Source organism: Trichomonas vaginalis, chromosome V, assembly GCF_026262505.1.
Source record: "Trichomonas vaginalis G3 chromosome V, whole genome shotgun sequence".
In the NCBI taxonomy this organism is placed as follows: domain Eukaryota; phylum Parabasalia; order Trichomonadida; family Trichomonadidae; genus Trichomonas; species Trichomonas vaginalis.
This window is the reverse complement of record NC_067207.1, coordinates 16786977-16803525: the sequence shown is the minus strand read 5'-3', so window position 1 is coordinate 16803525 and position 16549 is coordinate 16786977. Positions and strand designations below refer to the sequence as shown.

Genomic DNA, 16549 nt, shown 5'->3' with positions numbered 1-16549 from the left:
TAAATTTAATATAAAACAAACATTTGTTTGTATGCGCATTATTTAATTCACCAAACAGACGATTCTACAATTTTTATTTTTTGCCATGTAAACTTGAAAATTGTAAACTGACAGGAATTGAGAGGTTTTGGCCTTCCTTTTTTGCAAGATGTCTGCTAAGCTCGTCAAGAATGCTGGCTACTTCTCCCGCTTCCAAACAAAGTTCCGCAGGCGGCGTGAGGCTAAGACTGATTACGTCCAGCGTACTCAGCTCATCCAACAAGACAAGACAAAGTATGGTGCTGCCAAGTACCGCCTTGTCGCTCGTATCACAAACACAAAGGTCATTGCTCAGATCGTTGTTGCTGAACTCACAGGTGATAAGACAGTCTGCCAGGCTCTCTCCACAGAACTTCCAAAGTACGGCATCAAGCTTGGTCTCTCCAACTACCCAGCTGCTTATGCTACAGGTCTTCTTGTTGCTCGCCGCTTCCTCACACAGATGAAGCTTGCCGATGTCTTCAAGACAGAGATCACAGAGGAATACCTCAACGATGAAGAGAACAGACGCCCATTCAAGGTCATCCTCGATGTTGGTCTTGCTCGTACAACAACAGGCGCTAAGGTCTTCGCCGTCATGAAGGGTGCCGTCGATGGTGGTCTCTTCATCCCACACAACGTCTGCCGCCTCGCCTGCAAGTTCGACAAGAAGGACAAGGATGCTGGCAAGGACCGCAAGGACGTCCCAGCTGAAAAGATCGTCAAGGGCAACCAGTACTACATACTCGGTGGCGCCGTCGCTGACTACATGCGCAAGCTCAAGAAGGAGTCCGAAGAGAAGTACAACAAGCAGTTCTCCCGCTACGTCAAGGCCGGAATCACAGCTGACAACCTTGAGAAGATCTACAAGGATGCTCACGCTGCCATCCGCAAGAACCCAGCTGCTACAGTCATCGCCGACAAGAAGAAGCACGCTGAGGAGATGAAGCAGAAGCACGCTCCAAAGAAGCCACAGACAAAGAAGCTCTCCTTCGAAGAGAAGCGCAAGATCCTCAACGAGCACCTTGCTGCTGCTGGCCTTCCACCACGCAAGTAAATTCTTAATAAAAGTTGATTCTTATATAAATTTTAAATTAATTTTTCAAAATTTCGATCAAAATTATGATTTTTTTAACATTGAATGAGGGAAATTTGCAACAATTGTCGAATTGATCTTTATTTAGAATATGTTCATTTGATCCTTTTGGTTAAAAAAAAAATTTCCAAAATGATTTTAGTGATAAAATGATCAATTACCCATGAAATACAGCTAATAAGATATTCTATGCATAATAGAACAATATCAAACTGTATTTCTTTTATCACTTGAAAGATTAAAGGAGTTTCAAATAAGAATTTCCACTATCAGCTAAAATTCTACCAATAAACTTCATCTCAATGTTAATATCATTCGAAATGAGTTCCTATTTCCATTAAAAGAAGAAAAATGTTATGAAAAATTTGATGAATAATAAATATTACGATATTCTTATACGAACATTTTGTTTACATTGATTTAAAATAAATATATAATCTACTAATTCGAATCGCCTCTCTTCATTTCCTCAAGATATGCTTCATATTGAGCTCTAGTCATCTGGTTAGGATTAGCTTGTTGTGCTCTAGATTTAACCACTGTTCCATCTTTAAATGTAACACCAGGAGCGCAAATAAATTTATCTGAGTATGAAACTTCTGCAATTTCTTCATCAAATATAGGCTGATCTGGTTCCACGAGTTTAGGTACAACTCTTCTCTTCTGTTGTGGTTGAGGTTTACGAATAACGGCTCTTGCTTGTTGACGGCCACCAGTTGTAGGCTGTTCAACATGCTGGGCACGCTTTGTAGTTACTTTAGGAACAATAAGAGCTGGAGGGAGTCCTTTCGGTTCTGTAATCTGAATAACGGAAAAATCTGAATCTACAGTGACAGCTTTCATAGATACAGCGGTCTTCTTCTTTGCTTCCTCGAAAGCTCTTGTAATAGCGACTGCTTCTGATACTTGTGGCTTTGGCTTCTTTCGTGGAGCTTCTTTTTGTGTATTTCCTTTTTGGCTTCTATGTGTTGCTTGCGATGTTGTTGTTTTAGACTCTTGTTGTGGGAGCTGTCTTTGTTGAGTGACAACTTGTGGATGAGGCCTCGTTGAGTTTGAAGTTTGAACTTTCGGTTCTCTTGGAGGTGGAACAGCAGAACGCAATCCTGTAGCATCAGCAGAGCGTACAGGAAGAACACCACCTGCCCACTCATCAATTGGAGGTATTTCTAAATCCTCGTCTGGTTCTGCTGTGACATCATTTGGACCAATCGGTTCTAATGCCCAAGAAGCATTCATAACAAGTTCTCTTGCGAGGGTTCTCGAAGCGTATGGTTTGATTTGCGAGTGTAAGTATTTTGTATGTAAGATTTGAGCACCTTCAGTGATAATTTGTTCTAAAATTTCATGAACGATGTGTGTTGATGCATTTTGATTGACGAGCAAATTGTCGTAAAAGTTCTCGGGAATTATTTGCTGTTGCTGCTGATCCTTCCGAGAGCTGTGCGCCATATTGTTCGTTTTTAAATTTCTGAAGTTTACAAAAATATTGCGTTATTTGTTAGAAAGATGTGATAACGACATATTGAAGACTACAATGTTGCAAAATCAACTTAAATCTTTTCTAAAAGCAAATAAATGATTGCAAATCGATGTGAATTAAGATTACAGCAAGTAAGTCATAAATCATTTTACTCTTTGACTCAATTAAATTTGAATCAACTATATGATTTTGGGAAATTACTATAAACAACATTAAAATTGCAAAGATGATAAGCAATATTGCACAATTATGGATTGATTAAAAGAATATATGCAAAATTGCCCATCAAAAATTATATACTTCCTTCCTCTTAGTTTTATAAAGCGCTTTTCAAACTTTCGAATGAAATTATCTTCAAAAGTATGATGAAATCAATACATTTAAATTCTGCGGTATATAGATATTTTGTTCCATAAATAAAAAGATATTTAACAATAGATATATAATTTATTATTAAAAAATATGGGGATGAATGAATTATTCCTTCTTCTCTTCCTCCTTCTTTTCTTCTTCTGGCTTGGCTCCTTCTTCAGTCTTCTTTTCCTCTTCTGGTTTCTTCTCCTTCTTTGGTGGAAGGATTTCTGGTGTTGGTTGGGCCAAAGCAAGCTTTGCGAATTGAACAGCTTGGTCTAATTCCTTGTATGCACCAAGGAAACCAGACTTGTGAACGAAAATTGCTCCTGGAATTCCAGATTTAGTTGAAAGTTCTTCATCTCTAAGTCCTGGGAATGGTAATGCCTTTCTAAGCTCAAAGCCCTTTCCAGTGCCAACAGCCTTGATGTTGTATGATCCGTCGTTTCTTTGGGAAATAACATAGAGAACTCTTGGCTTATCTTCGTTCTCTTCCTCTTCTTCAAAGCGCTTAAGGTGTTTCTCGAATCCGCAGCTTTCGGAGAGGATCATAATCTTTCCGCTTTCGTCTACGTTAAATCTGTCGTAATATGCGCGCTTAACAACGTCCATAGCAGGAACTTGTGAGTCAAGCATGAAGAGAAGTCTATCTGTAAACTCTTTTCCAATCAATTCAATAGCTTTCATGAATTGGCCGTATGGATCTGGATCTTTTGTCTTCCAGTGAGGATTGAGAAGAGCGATTCTGCTAGAAATACCTGTGTTGATAGAGTATGTAACCTCGACATCTGTTGGGTACATGTTGACTCCGTTGTCGATTGCATCAACTTCTTTAAGAAAAACGAAATACATTTCGTTCCAGAGGTAATCAAGGTGCTCTCCAGCATCACGATTGTTTTCTGCAAGGATGTTCTTGATTGCTTCCTTTCCGAAGTGATAATAAACAGCACCAGCTGCTGCGCATGGAATTTCGCAACCTGGGAACTTGAAATCGAATGAAAGTTGGTGATGATCGAATCTGCGCTTCTCTGGATCGTAAATACCGCCGACATCAGCTACAGCATCTGCTTTATCGATAATTTCTTGATTTCTTGTACGAATAATTTTTGCACCGCGAAATTCTTCGGTATGCAAGAATACAAAGCATGCAAATGCATCATCAGCATGAAAAGTTTGATCGTGGACGACAATTGTTTTTTCCATTTTTGGCGCCAAAAAGTGCCACAAATAGAGCAAATTTCTTAGTCATTGAAATAAATATTTAAGATTTTGATATTCACCATCAGAATATTTCAAAAATCAAATAAAATCCCATTGGTTGATTAAATTAGTGTACGTTTAAGAAAAAACTAAAATGAACGAATCTAAGCCAATACAGAAACAACCAGTTATTACTCTTGATGAATCACGCTCAAAAAGTTTCTATAAATCACTAAATAAAGTTTTAACTCAAGTTGCATCAGATAAAATCGTTAAACAAATGTTATCAAGTCCAAATTCATTTAGTTTCGTTACAAACAGAGTTGGAGAGATTATAAATAACATAGTTAACAATGACCGTGAAATACATATTAAGAAATTGTCAGCCCAACTTCAAAAATATCGTCACGCAACCGAAAATATCGATTCTGAACAAATAAGATCTCTTGGTAAACAAGTTATAGATGCTGCAGCTCAACAAAACCAGAAAGAATTATTTTACAAGAAACAAATTAAAACGCAAGAAATTCAAATTAAAAAGCTTCAATCTGAGGTTTCCGAATTACGTGCACAACTTGCACTAAAACAAATTAACTCCCAACCACAAAATACAGAGAAACTTGGACAACAAATTAGTTTATTCAAACCTTATGATCCTGAACTAATTAAGCTTAAGAATCAAGTAAGAGATATTAAAACAGAATTACTTACAGAAGCCACAATGATCAATTCGATGAAACTTCTTTTCAATTCTGAAATTAAAACTAAACTCAATACATCCAAGCTTTTAATTGCGCATTTACTAGATAAAATATCGAATCTTCGCTCTCAGCTTAATACAGAAAAGGAACTTCGAGCTCAATGTCAGCATCATTATGAAGAAGAAATTATTCCAAATTTAATGAATAATCAAAAAGAGATCTCAGAGAAACATAAAGAAATCAATGAAAGCAGGCTCAAAGATATTGAAAGCATCAAAACAATGTTAACATCACTAAGAAATGAAAAATCAATTTTACAAACTCAAGTTAAAACATTCAAATCATTAAATGAAGATCTGAAGAAAGACAATGCTAAAAATCAACAATTAATATCAAACTTCAGAATTTCTACTAATCAGCTTAAATCAGAATTAGAAGATTACAGATTTTTGGTTTCTGAAAGGGATAATAAGATCAGATCTCTTGAATTAGAGCTATTTAATGCTAATGAGGCAAAATCGTCTTTGAATAATGAACTTTTTGTTCATAAACAAATGATTGAAGAATTAAACGTTTCCAATGATCAAAATGAAAGAAATATTAATCTCATAAAGCATGAAAATGTTTCTAAGGACCAGAAATATCAATCTATTTCATTAGAAAATCAAAGATTAAAGGAAACAATTAATTCAATGCAGGAAAAACTTGAAAATGAAATTCAAACAAAGTTTGAACTTACGGAAAAATTCAATACTTATCATATGAAATACGAAACGCTCAAAAGAGAAATTAACTCCCTTCAGAAGTCATTGAATGATTGCAAGTCTGACAACATGCTTAAAGATCAAACTATTAATGAAAGTAAAAAGGAAAACGAATCATTAAAGACTAAAATTGTGAAACTAGAACTTAATATTGATAGTTTAGAAAACTCAATTACAGAAAGATTGGATGAAGCCAGAGACCAATACAGCAAGGAGATATTCGATCTTCAAAATAAGTTAAAACGTCTCCAACTTCAATTTGAAAAACAAAATTCAACTATCAATAACCAGAAAGTAACTGTTGAAGGGTTGAATGAACAGATTGAAAGACAAAAGAGGAATCTAATAGAAGTAAATGAAAGCAAAGATAAGCTTGAAAAACAGAAGTCTGCTATTGAGAAAGAGTTAAATGATCTAAAGAAATCAAATATCGAGTTGAAAATCATGAATGAGGAAGAAAAGCATAAGAATCAAATTCTGATCCAAAGAATGAACTCTTATTCTGAAGAGCCATAAATCATTTACTGTTTTTGTTTATTAAATAAAAAATCTTTGTATGTATGCGAATTACCTAATACACTATTTCAATTATTACTTTAATCTTCTAAATAAGTATGTCTCTTGCAATTATTTTGCCATTTAAGAGTAATTAGATCCTTTTCAAAAACAATTTCAATCAAAAGACATTCTGGAACAAAATAATACAGATAAAACACATGCACATATAGTGTATATACAATTTGTATCATATTATGACAGATACATTGATAATTTCCGATAATTGTTATCTGGAACTCGTAATTATATAGAGATTAGTTAATAAAATATATTGATTTTCATATCTCAATATAGTTCAACTTGTATGTCGCAATTTTTAGGTGAGTCATTCATTCTGTAAGGCAAAAAGATCAAAGCATTGAAATATCAAAATTTCAATTGAATTTTACGTAAAAAGAGGTTATTCAACGATCTAATTAAAAGTAAAACAAATGATTTAGGAGAAATTGTAGCAAAAAGATTAACGATAATTTTATAATATTAACGTCCAAAATCTCCACACAAAAAATCTGCCAAATTATATTCAGGTTTTAATATAATAATAACGTTGATCGATTTGATCAAGGAAATAAATTGAGAGACTCTCAATTTTGGGAATTTTTGAAATTCTGAAATAGAACAGTTTTTATTCAGAAAATTTTGCGGTTGATTTTCGGTATTTATAGTTATTGTAAATTAAATAAATTTGCAATCAGAAATGATTTCGTTATCAATTTCAAAAACGCTATATTTGCAATGCTCTATTACTGTCTAGAATGTTTAATGTCAAATATTTTTTGTGGTGTAAAATACACTTTTCATAAAATTCTTAAGAGATAAAAATGATAATTAATATTTAACCATGTTAAATAAGCTATCAAATAAGAAGCCTTCTTAATTTTTTTTATGAGAAATTTTACACATTCAATTTATAAATGAATCCTCCCACGCTTGATCTAAATATTGTTACAAAGGCTTTGGATAAAAAAGGCTATAGATTAGAAGATTTGATCGGATTTGGAGGATTCGCGTGCGTCTATAAGGTTTATTCTTTCCAATATCGTCAATATTTTGCAGCCAAAATCTGTTATGTTGGCAACCTTGCAACTTCAAAAATATGACATCATTTACTGCTGAAATCACAACATTGTCCAAAATCTATCATCCTTCAGTTATTAACATATATTCGTATTTTCGTGACAGTGATTACCTATTTATTATTGTTGATTATTGTGCAAATGGTAGGGTTCTTGCCTACATTAAGTCCAGACAACAGATTGAAGTGCTTTGATCTTTAGATGGCTCAAACAAGCAACAGAAGGTCTTCTTGCTTGTCACGAAATGGGAATAGCTCACAGAGATCTCAAGCCATCAAATCTCCTTATTGACCAATATAATAGAATCAAGATTGCAGATTTTGGATTAGCAGTTTCTGCAGAAAAGAATCAGAAGATTACAAGATTTGGAGGATCTTTAACATTTTCTTCTCCAGAAATTATTAAAGGTCTTAAACATGATCCATTCAAAGCCGATATTTGGGCACTTGGAATTACCTTTTATTGCCTTGTTTTTGGAAAGATTCCTTATACTGCAACAACAGAAGATGAGTTAAAGCAACAGATATCCGATGCAAAAATTACTATCCCTGCTACTTGTGACAAAAGAATTTCTATTATATTAGATATGATATTGAAGCCAGATCCTGATGAACGTCCAACAGCTGCTGGTGTCCTTCAGATCTTCAATTACATACGTCCAAAGAAACCACAGCTAAGATTTCCCAATGTTGAAAGGAAAGTTAGGTTCAAATCTCAGCAAGTTGAAAGTTCACATCTTGCTCGAAAGATTCCTGCTGGGCACAGAAGGAATAGTGCTGTTATTGAGCACAATTAGATTATATTTTGTTTGTATATATGTTTTCATCCCTATAAAATTGTTTGTAAGATTGATTTTCACATTTTTTGCATGATGGATGCTTTCCATTAATTCATTATATAATTTCATATGAAAGAGAATGAACTTCTCTAGGTTGATTTCAAATTATAATTATAATAGAGGTTGAACAACTTTAGGTTGCCTGCTAAAAAATCTTAGTTGTTTTCAAAAAACAAAACAAAACAAAAAAATACCTTAACCATTTGAAAACTAAACATTTCATTTTACCGTGTTTAAAGGGTAATATCTATCTGCGTTGGTGATGGAGTTGCTGGTGGAACATCTGGCCGTGCTGAATCCACCACATCTGGATTTGGTGGCCTTGCTGCCGGCTTTGGTAAGGGGGAGCTTGGAACATCTGATTGTGGTATATCCCTTGCAGCTGTATCTGGGGGCCTTACTGCCGGTTCTGGTACAGGGGCCTTCGGAAGATCCTGCTCTGTTAAAATTTTGCCAAAGTGTATGAATTCCGATTTTTCTTTTGGTAAAGATTCCTGTAATTCTTTTAGCTCTTGGCGTAGTGATTTTAATTCGTCTAAAACTTCCTCTAAAAGATCGCCTTCGTCATGTTTTGGCTGCCGAATAGAAAGAGCTGCAATCAGTAAAAAGCAGAGCATTGAAAAAATTAATTTGTCGATTATTTTTAATTCAAATTAAAATCTTTTTATAAAAATATGTATTTTGAGGACACTGATCTTATTCCAAATGGATAAATGTCAGAAAGCGGTTTTATCAAAATTCTATATTTTTATAAAATGTAAATCTTTGAAAAAACTGTCAATTGACAATTTTTCATTTTTTCTTTATGGATATTGTTATATCAATGCTAATTTATTAGTCTTTGTCCTGGATCAAAATATCCAGGCATATTTATCGTGATAAAACACAAGACATCATCACCTGTTTGACTTATTCTCCTAATCTCCACACTCCTTTTCATGCCTATTATTTTATATTTCTCTGTGTAGACATCAACACAAAAAATAGAAATGAAACAACAGCACTTCATAATGCCTGCATGCATACAAACTAACAAATATTCGTTATTCTTATATCCAATCATGCAAATTGCTGCGTGATCGATAATAATGCAAATTCGGTACTCTATTATGCACCATTCTAAAACACTGCTGAAATTGTGATTTTTTTAATTTTTAATTGGAATGCCAAGCGCTTCTTCATATTAGACATTAACGTAATGACTTATCAAGAATGAACGGCAAAACGTTATGCAAAAGAAAATGGTGAAAGAGATTTGTTGAAATACCTCTGATCAAATATTGTAGTTATCAATTAAATTACATTTATGAATCAGATCCTTATTTCTCATGGTTCATAAGTCAATATTCTAGACATTGATGGTAAAGCACCTCTTCCCAATTTGGAAGGCAGAAACAATACTATTTCTATACAACTACTTATTCAACATCGTGTAAATTTCAATCTCAAATTCAACACTGGAAAAACACCTCTTCATGATGCAAAAATAAGAGAAAATTTAGAAATGGTCCAGATTCTCCTTGCAAATGGCACGATTAATGATATACATTAAAATATTAACGAGGGATTGTTTTCTTTTCAGATATTTATTAGATTAAATAATATAAACAATATTTATTGCAAAATTTGGGATCAATTCGATCAATCGCTGCAAAGTATCGTTTTTTGAAGCACATTTAATAGCATTATGTAATGGACTTCTGCCATTTTCCTCCATTGCTAATTTGTTTCATTTGTTGTCAATCAATGCTAATAAAGTTTCACTTATAAGTTTTGTTTTTTCACTCAAAATCTTACACACATTGTACAGAGTATGAGAGCGTTCTAAATTTAAATGATCTTACTTAATTTAATGTGAAAGGCAGAAACAATACGACAGGAGCCCATTTTTCATGTTTCAGGCGATCGGCATTATAAAGTGTAGCAGTTTGGTTTCGATATTCTAATTCAGTTTTATGAGAGCAAAATTTTACAAACTGATTGACGAATTTTAACGATACTTGTGTTTCCTATTACAAATATTCCAATTAAATCGAAAATAAAAAGTATATGGAAATTAGTAACGGAATTCTTCAAAAATTTATCTATGACACAGAGTGCTGATGCATATTTCATTGGACGAATTATTGGATCCACAGGATTTCGTGATGGATCATTCTGCAGATATTGGCTTGTTGCAGGTGATCAATGGAAACTTCTTGGTGGATTAGATCACGGACAAACTCAAACCGACAATTCAGCAGATTTATCAGACTCTTGCATTTGGAGTCATCCAATAGATATTCATTACGAATTTACAGGTATTCAAGGTTGGCCGAAAATTTCTTTCGAAGTTTGGGAACACGACTCTCTAGGACGCTCTTACTTGGGCGGTTATGGCTTTGCAAATTTACCAACATCTCCTGGCAATCATGATATAACAGTTGACCTTTGGAGGCCAATTGGATCAATTATGGAAGATTTAGAAGTGAACTTTGTTGGAGGTTCACCACATCTTCGTAACCAAGGTTTAGTACATACTCCAAATGATAGATTTAGACTTAAATCAGAAAGTTCTGGAACAGTTAAGCTCAATATCAGTTTAATTTTAGGCAGAGTTAGTCAATTCCAAGTTGCGTTTTAAGTTGTGTTAAAAATAATTCATATATATGTTGTAAACAATTAATTTCATTTAAATTTATTTTTTATAAAATCAAATTTCCAGAGAATGTATTGATTGATCAAATATTTTCGTCATCATGCTTCATGAAATTTATAAGGATACTATCATGATGAGTAACTATGAAAAAATAAAATCAAAATATCACAAATATCGTCGTTAATGAAGTTCAATCCAAGGATTTTGCATCGGTTTCTAATTTTAGCTATGAACCTTTGCTATGAAGATGAGAAAAGAAATAAAATGAATTAATTCAGCATGTGTTAATTGAAACATTTCACAACCCAAATAGCCTAAATCTAACAGTATTAAAAATGATTCAAAATGGAACGAATAACAAATAATTAACTCATAAAATATTATTCAAAACGAAACATTTAAATGACAAAACAGATATTTGTAGGTAATGCTGTAAATGAAAAATTGATTGAATCAAAAATTATAAAAAATATTATAAGAAATTAATAATAAAAAACATACTATTTTACTAATCAACTCTTTGATTTTATCATAGTGATGAGTTCCAAGGCTCTCTGCCTCACTTCCCTCTCACTTGAAAAACTAAGAAGCATAAGTCTGTTCATCATGCTTGTATCTATTTCGAATCCAGCCCTTTGCCAAAATTCGAAGACAAAAGAAACCATTGAAGCTTGAAATTCAGGAGATTTGTAATTAATATTTGATGGCAACAAAATAAAGAAGTCTTCAGGGTTACTGCTTGTTCTACTGATAAGTTCTGCAATGGCTATACCAAATTGGTCATCCGGAATAACTTCAAACTGTTTTCTAGCTTCAGAAATCACTTCACTTTGAGTTTTCGGATCTTTTATGCCCAAAACAGCTTTACAAATTACATCTGACAGTGTTTTCAGTTTCATATTGTAAAGTTCGAACAAAATTGTGACAAACCAATCTCCATGATGAGGAACTAATTGTAATGCGACTTCTGCAAGGTGAGGAGACCCTGTTTTGGCTATTTCAACAATCATGTCGTTCACTATCTTAATACTATCATTAGTATCGGAGTTGGAAGTCTGTAATGGCATTGCTTGCGAAATTATATTATAATCTGGGGATTGAAGAAGAACTAAAAGGGATGTGCGACTGATATGATACTTGTCGCCAAATAAATGAAGCGTTTTTGCCATTTCCAATGACAGATTGGGGTTCTTATTGATCTGAATCGCTCGATCAATTCTTGAAACAAGGATTTGTATGAGTTGGTCGCTTTCCATGGCAGCGGCGATCTTGGAAATCTCAATGACATAATTTATTTGTCTTGTACTTTCGAGTAAATCTAATAATGCTGTTTCTAATTTCGATTTATATTCGGAATCTTGGGCGAAAGCGACAAAAACGCGAGTAAGCTTCGTAAAATGGACATACCCACAGTACTTGACTTCGTTTATGAGAAATGGAACAAGAGGACGTATATATGAGCGATTTTGATCAACAACTTCTGAAATAATCGTAAAAGCGTTCGGTTTGCATGGCAGATCGAATAATGCTCTTTTTATATAAACGAGAAGATAGGAAATATAACTTGAATCCTCTTGATATAAACGATAAAAAATATGAAGGCAAAGTTTACGGGCTGTGTCTGATCCCGTCAGCGCAATTCGCTCTAGATCAATCTTAAGACGTAGGAATAGCTGTTCTGTCATTACATTTAAAACACAACGCAAAGCTGGTGAAATTAATTCATCTGCCTTAAAGCAAACTTTAAGATAGCCCGGAAGAAATGGTAGTGAATTTGTTGTACTAGGATTTATCAATGAAATTGCCGTTAAAGTTCGGATTTGTATTGAAATATCTTGAATTGAGAGAATTGAAACGAGATACATATCTAATAGCGTTGTATTGACAGGAGTAGACGTTTGCTCCATCAGAGTTAGTATTTTTTCTGCTATAAGATTTGAATCCGAACTAATAAAAGTTTGAAGTATCTTAGAAAGCGTTTCATATGAAGCATTTACATTTTCGTCGATCTGTTCGAACATAGATTGTATCTGATTCATATGATTTTCTAAGAGATTATAAATATGAATGGAAAAGTGACAAAATTTACTGATTTGCTAATTTTATTCTAGAATAGTCGTGTATTGATTCCCGAATGAATAAATATCAGAATTATCCATGATTTGTCAAGACAATAGAAAAAATCGTCAAATTTCATGGTGGCCTCTAGCGTCACTTATGATAATCTTATGTAATCTCTCCCAAAAGAAAAACTTGTTTTATGATCAGAATGATTTGGACATAAATCATTAGATGATTATGAAAGCAAAATAGAGTTATATGTGAACAAGGCAGTTCACATGCATTGGAATCGTTCAATTGGGCTTGATAATACAAGTATCCATTGTATAACTCATGAAATAAAGAAAAGATATTGTAAAAAAAGATCAATTTGGAGCGGGGTAAAGATATATAGTTCATAAAGAGTTACTATTCATTTAAGATGCTTTAATCTTCAAAATTCAAAACGGAAATGAATCTCCTATGTCACTTTTAAATGTTGTAATCGTTCAAATTTGTAAACTTCATGAAAAATATACATTTTTAAATTATCTTATTATTTATGTGTTGATAAATAAGAGTTTCAACAAAAAATTCACTTTCGATGGGAGAGAATCTCGCTGAATTATTGGCGGAGATAAAGAAGCGAGTGATCCCATCAGCTTTCGAGAAAAAATGCGAGGTAAGTCAAACACTAACAAATGAGCAGCGTAAGATTATCATTCTCGGAAGAGGATACTATCATGTTTTATATAAATTATTATTTTTAAGCGAACAGACTGCAAAACTATCATACAACACATTAATGAAGAATGTTATGATCAGTGAGAAAGATTACATTCCTACAATTGATCCTCTTCCCACTCAAATCATAATCAACCTTTTAAAATTGATATATCAACAGCCAAGAATATTTGCAATATCACTAATTGAATCATCAATGCCAGAAAAAGAGTTTATAAACTTTGCATTCACAACATTTCCCGCACTTTTTGGATTTTTCACATCTCAAGAATTCTCAGAGCCAGCCGGTCTTCTTGTTCTCGATTTAATACAAGCAGGTGGACCAGACTATATGGTAGAGAATTTAACCAATTCTTTGCTATATTCATCAATAAATTTTATTGAATCGTTTTGGTGTGAATTTTCCAGAGAATTTACATCATCAAGTAGTAATACGCTCAAAAGCATACATGAATCTCTCGTAAATTCATTAAATATCTGTGTAAAATTATTACCTGCATCAATCTTCTTTATTTGTAGAGAACTCGCATCATGTAACGTCGAATTACTATTCCGCATTGTCTTTTTATCATTTCTACCCCAAACTTTTTCGATTTGGTCTTCAAGATCCCCTTTCGGACTTAGTTTGACTCATCCAAACCTTGTCATCAAATATTTCCAACAAAACAATACTTGGCCAAACGAAAACGCGGTCTGTATCCTCAACGCAATCACGAAAAACGTTGCAAGAGTTAATAAAACGCCAGTCTTTTCAGTTACGTGCAAATTACCATACTCACTATTGATATTTAGCAAAAAGGATGTCCTTTCCATCTACAAAGCGTTCAAAACAATTACATCAAAAATTCAATTGTTTAATGAATTGGAAAACAGCGGTAAATCCATTGCAGATGGTGCATACGAGCCATTTATGATACAATTCTTCCATAGAATAAGCCCACAACGCTCAAAAAGTTTTGATATTATTCCTATACCGAGATATTTGTGCGAAACGTTCAAACCGAACTCCTATCTTGAAAATGCTTATGTACAGTACACAGATCTCCTCTCAAAAGGCTACACGGAGCAAACAATGCATCAATTTTTCAGATCTTCAGAATTCCAAAGGTATAAAGAGCAAAAAGAGTTATCAATATTGGATATCAAGATCGATGATCAAAACGAAGCCTTCAAATTATCAATGGCTAAGTACGATGTCGTTCAATACGAGAAAACTCTTTATTCTCTTTTCTCACAGACCTTTGGACTTGTTATTTATGATATGAAGATCTCCAAGCTCCATCCCGTAACTCTAACGACCATTTTTGACCTTGATTCCATTATAGATAAATACATTTACGGGAGAGATCACTTACGGAGCATTCTTTTCATTGAAATGCTCAACACATTTCGATTTGAGAACATAATACCCATAGAAAAACGCATTATTGAAAAAGTTACGTATTCTATTGCGAAAATTGTTGATCCCATGGACAATATCTTCTCTAAATCGATTCCTTTGTCATCACTCGCGATGCTATTCAACAAAAGAATCGATATTAAGGCAGGACAGTTTCTAATTTTGATTTCTTTTGTAATTGAAAACGTAATTCTCTTTTCAAAGCCTCCTTGTGCATTTGCAATATATAACCCAACTCTTATGATGAAATATATCATCAGAATGTCAATTCTAGACAGAGATATCTTCGCTTTTATTTTTCTTGAAAAAATTTTTCTGAGATCAAATTTCATAAGAAGACTTCCTCCTTCTTTCGTCAACTCCCTCAACATGTACGTGCAGACAATGTGGGAACTGATAGGAACTGACGAATCTTCACTAGCAGACGTTCTTTCTTATGAAATCAAAAATTTATAAACTGTTTGTATTTTTCTTATTTTTTTAAATAACTTTTTTCCCCACTGTTTGTAAACTCATATTCACTCATTATTGAGACTGGATTACCATTAGGAGACTTTGCGTAGGAAAATGTGTTAAGGATGTCGGAACTGCCAAAAGCGCAAATTTTGTTTATCACGAATTGCCAAGCTTGGCAATTCTTGGATGAGCGAAGTTTTGAAAAAAAAATAGTAAATTTTGCATTATTTAAGTCTGAAAGAAGCAAGAGGATGCTATATTTTAGTTTCGATATATTTATGAAATAAAATGGTGGCATTATTGATGATTTTTGGAAATTTGATATTTGAAATTGAATCATTTGATATTTTTGCCGAAGGATTTATGTTTTTTGTGATGTTGTGTATTAGGTTATAGCGAAACTAGAGATACTCAATGTAAACTCTTTTTAAAATAACGTACGTTATTTTTTTTCGCAGTGATTTGAGTGAATTGCCAAACCTTAAACTTTTTTGGCAATTGCACGTTATTGAGAATTGCCCAATTGCCATAAGCTTCAAGAAAGCTGAAACAATGACACTGAAACATATTTAACTACACGTAAAATCAAATCAGACTCATTTATTAAAAACGCAAAACATTTATACATATTGTTCCGTTTAGTCAACACGAATTTAAGCCTAATTCTTTCTCACATCTGAGATGGCCTTCTTACATGAATTATTATGTAAATTTTTGATTATTTTGGAATAATATTAATAATTTGAACTGTTTTGTGGAGTTCTTTTGTGAATATGATACATTTGTTGAACTGATATTCAATTCTCAATAAGATAATGCATTTCTGTTATTATATTTCGAATAATTTTTTAAAATAATTTTTTTAACTGCTCACAAAGTATAGCAGAGGACTCTCATCAAAATGAACAGAGTGTGATTTATTTTTCACATAGAAATTAAAATACAATATAATTAAAAATAAAATGAAGAAAAAGGAGAAAAAAATAGGTCCTAAAACCAAATACTAATAACTATGATATATGTATCTTATTGGGCGAAATTGGCGCCCTTCGGACGCCAATTTCGCCGGAAATTTTTTAAGAATTGCCAAAATGACCTCAGAATTGCCAAGTCTGCATCCTTAAATGTGTTTATTTATTTTTCTTTTTTTAAGGGTGCACTTACCACTTTCTGACATACTCTCAAATTTC

At 33.2% G+C, this 16549-nt stretch overlaps 9 protein-coding genes across 9 annotated transcripts, besides 1 other annotated feature; 5 read left to right on the top strand and 4 right to left on the bottom strand.

Annotated features, from left to right (window-relative positions):
• Positions 1 to 148: 148 nt before the first annotated feature.
• On the top strand, positions 149 to 1100 carry TVAGG3_0350190 (ribosomal protein L5; the record flags this gene model as incomplete). Its single annotated transcript, XM_001320105.2, has 1 exon — positions 149 to 1075. One exon carries the CDS (start codon positions 149 to 151, stop codon positions 1073 to 1075), a length of 927 nt encoding a protein of 308 aa, XP_001320140.1.
• A 439-nt stretch (positions 1101 to 1539) lies between these two features.
• Positions 1540 to 2566, bottom strand: TVAGG3_0350180 (protein of unknown function (DUF4639); the record flags this gene model as incomplete). Its single annotated transcript, XM_001320104.1, has 1 exon — positions 1556 to 2563. The coding sequence occupies one exon, from the start codon at positions 2561 to 2563 to the stop codon at positions 1556 to 1558; it is 1008 nt and encodes a 335-aa protein (XP_001320139.1).
• Positions 2567 to 3058: 492 nt separating this feature from the next.
• On the bottom strand, positions 3059 to 4153 carry TVAGG3_0350170 (locomotory exploration behavior; the record flags this gene model as incomplete). The annotated part of the gene is made up of 1 exon (XM_001320103.2): positions 3072 to 4148. The coding sequence occupies one exon, from the start codon at positions 4146 to 4148 to the stop codon at positions 3072 to 3074; it is 1077 nt and encodes a 358-aa protein (XP_001320138.1).
• A 146-nt stretch (positions 4154 to 4299) lies between these two features.
• Positions 4300 to 6662, top strand: TVAGG3_0350160 (biological adhesion protein; the record flags this gene model as incomplete). Its single annotated transcript, XM_001320102.1, has 1 exon — positions 4300 to 6126. The coding sequence occupies one exon, from the start codon at positions 4300 to 4302 to the stop codon at positions 6124 to 6126; it is 1827 nt and encodes a 608-aa protein (XP_001320137.1).
• Positions 6663 to 7085: 423 nt separating this feature from the next.
• Positions 7086 to 8076, top strand: TVAGG3_0350150 (regulation of centriole replication; the record flags this gene model as incomplete). Its single annotated transcript, XM_001320101.1, has 1 exon — positions 7489 to 8040. One exon carries the CDS (start codon positions 7489 to 7491, stop codon positions 8038 to 8040), a length of 552 nt encoding a protein of 183 aa, XP_001320136.1.
• Positions 8077 to 8315: 239 nt separating this feature from the next.
• Positions 8316 to 8699, bottom strand: TVAGG3_0350140 (uncharacterized protein; the record flags this gene model as incomplete). The annotated part of the gene is made up of 1 exon (XM_001320100.1): positions 8316 to 8699. The coding sequence occupies one exon, from the start codon at positions 8697 to 8699 to the stop codon at positions 8316 to 8318; it is 384 nt and encodes a 127-aa protein (XP_001320135.1).
• A 1323-nt stretch (positions 8700 to 10022) lies between these two features.
• Positions 10023 to 10784, top strand: TVAGG3_0350130 (cilium assembly; the record flags this gene model as incomplete). The annotated part of the gene is made up of 1 exon (XM_001320099.1): positions 10169 to 10705. The coding sequence occupies one exon, from the start codon at positions 10169 to 10171 to the stop codon at positions 10703 to 10705; it is 537 nt and encodes a 178-aa protein (XP_001320134.1).
• A 448-nt stretch (positions 10785 to 11232) lies between these two features.
• Positions 11233 to 12772, bottom strand: TVAGG3_0350120 (intracellular protein transport; the record flags this gene model as incomplete). The annotated part of the gene is made up of 1 exon (XM_001320098.1): positions 11233 to 12759. One exon carries the CDS (start codon positions 12757 to 12759, stop codon positions 11233 to 11235), a length of 1527 nt encoding a protein of 508 aa, XP_001320133.1.
• A 79-nt stretch (positions 12773 to 12851) lies between these two features.
• On the top strand, positions 12852 to 15488 carry TVAGG3_0350110 (uncharacterized protein; the record flags this gene model as incomplete). Its single annotated transcript, XM_001320097.1, has 1 exon — positions 13365 to 15359. The coding sequence occupies one exon, from the start codon at positions 13365 to 13367 to the stop codon at positions 15357 to 15359; it is 1995 nt and encodes a 664-aa protein (XP_001320132.1).
• Positions 15489 to 16512: 1024 nt separating this feature from the next.
• Positions 16513 to 16549: part of a mobile genetic element that runs on past the window's edge.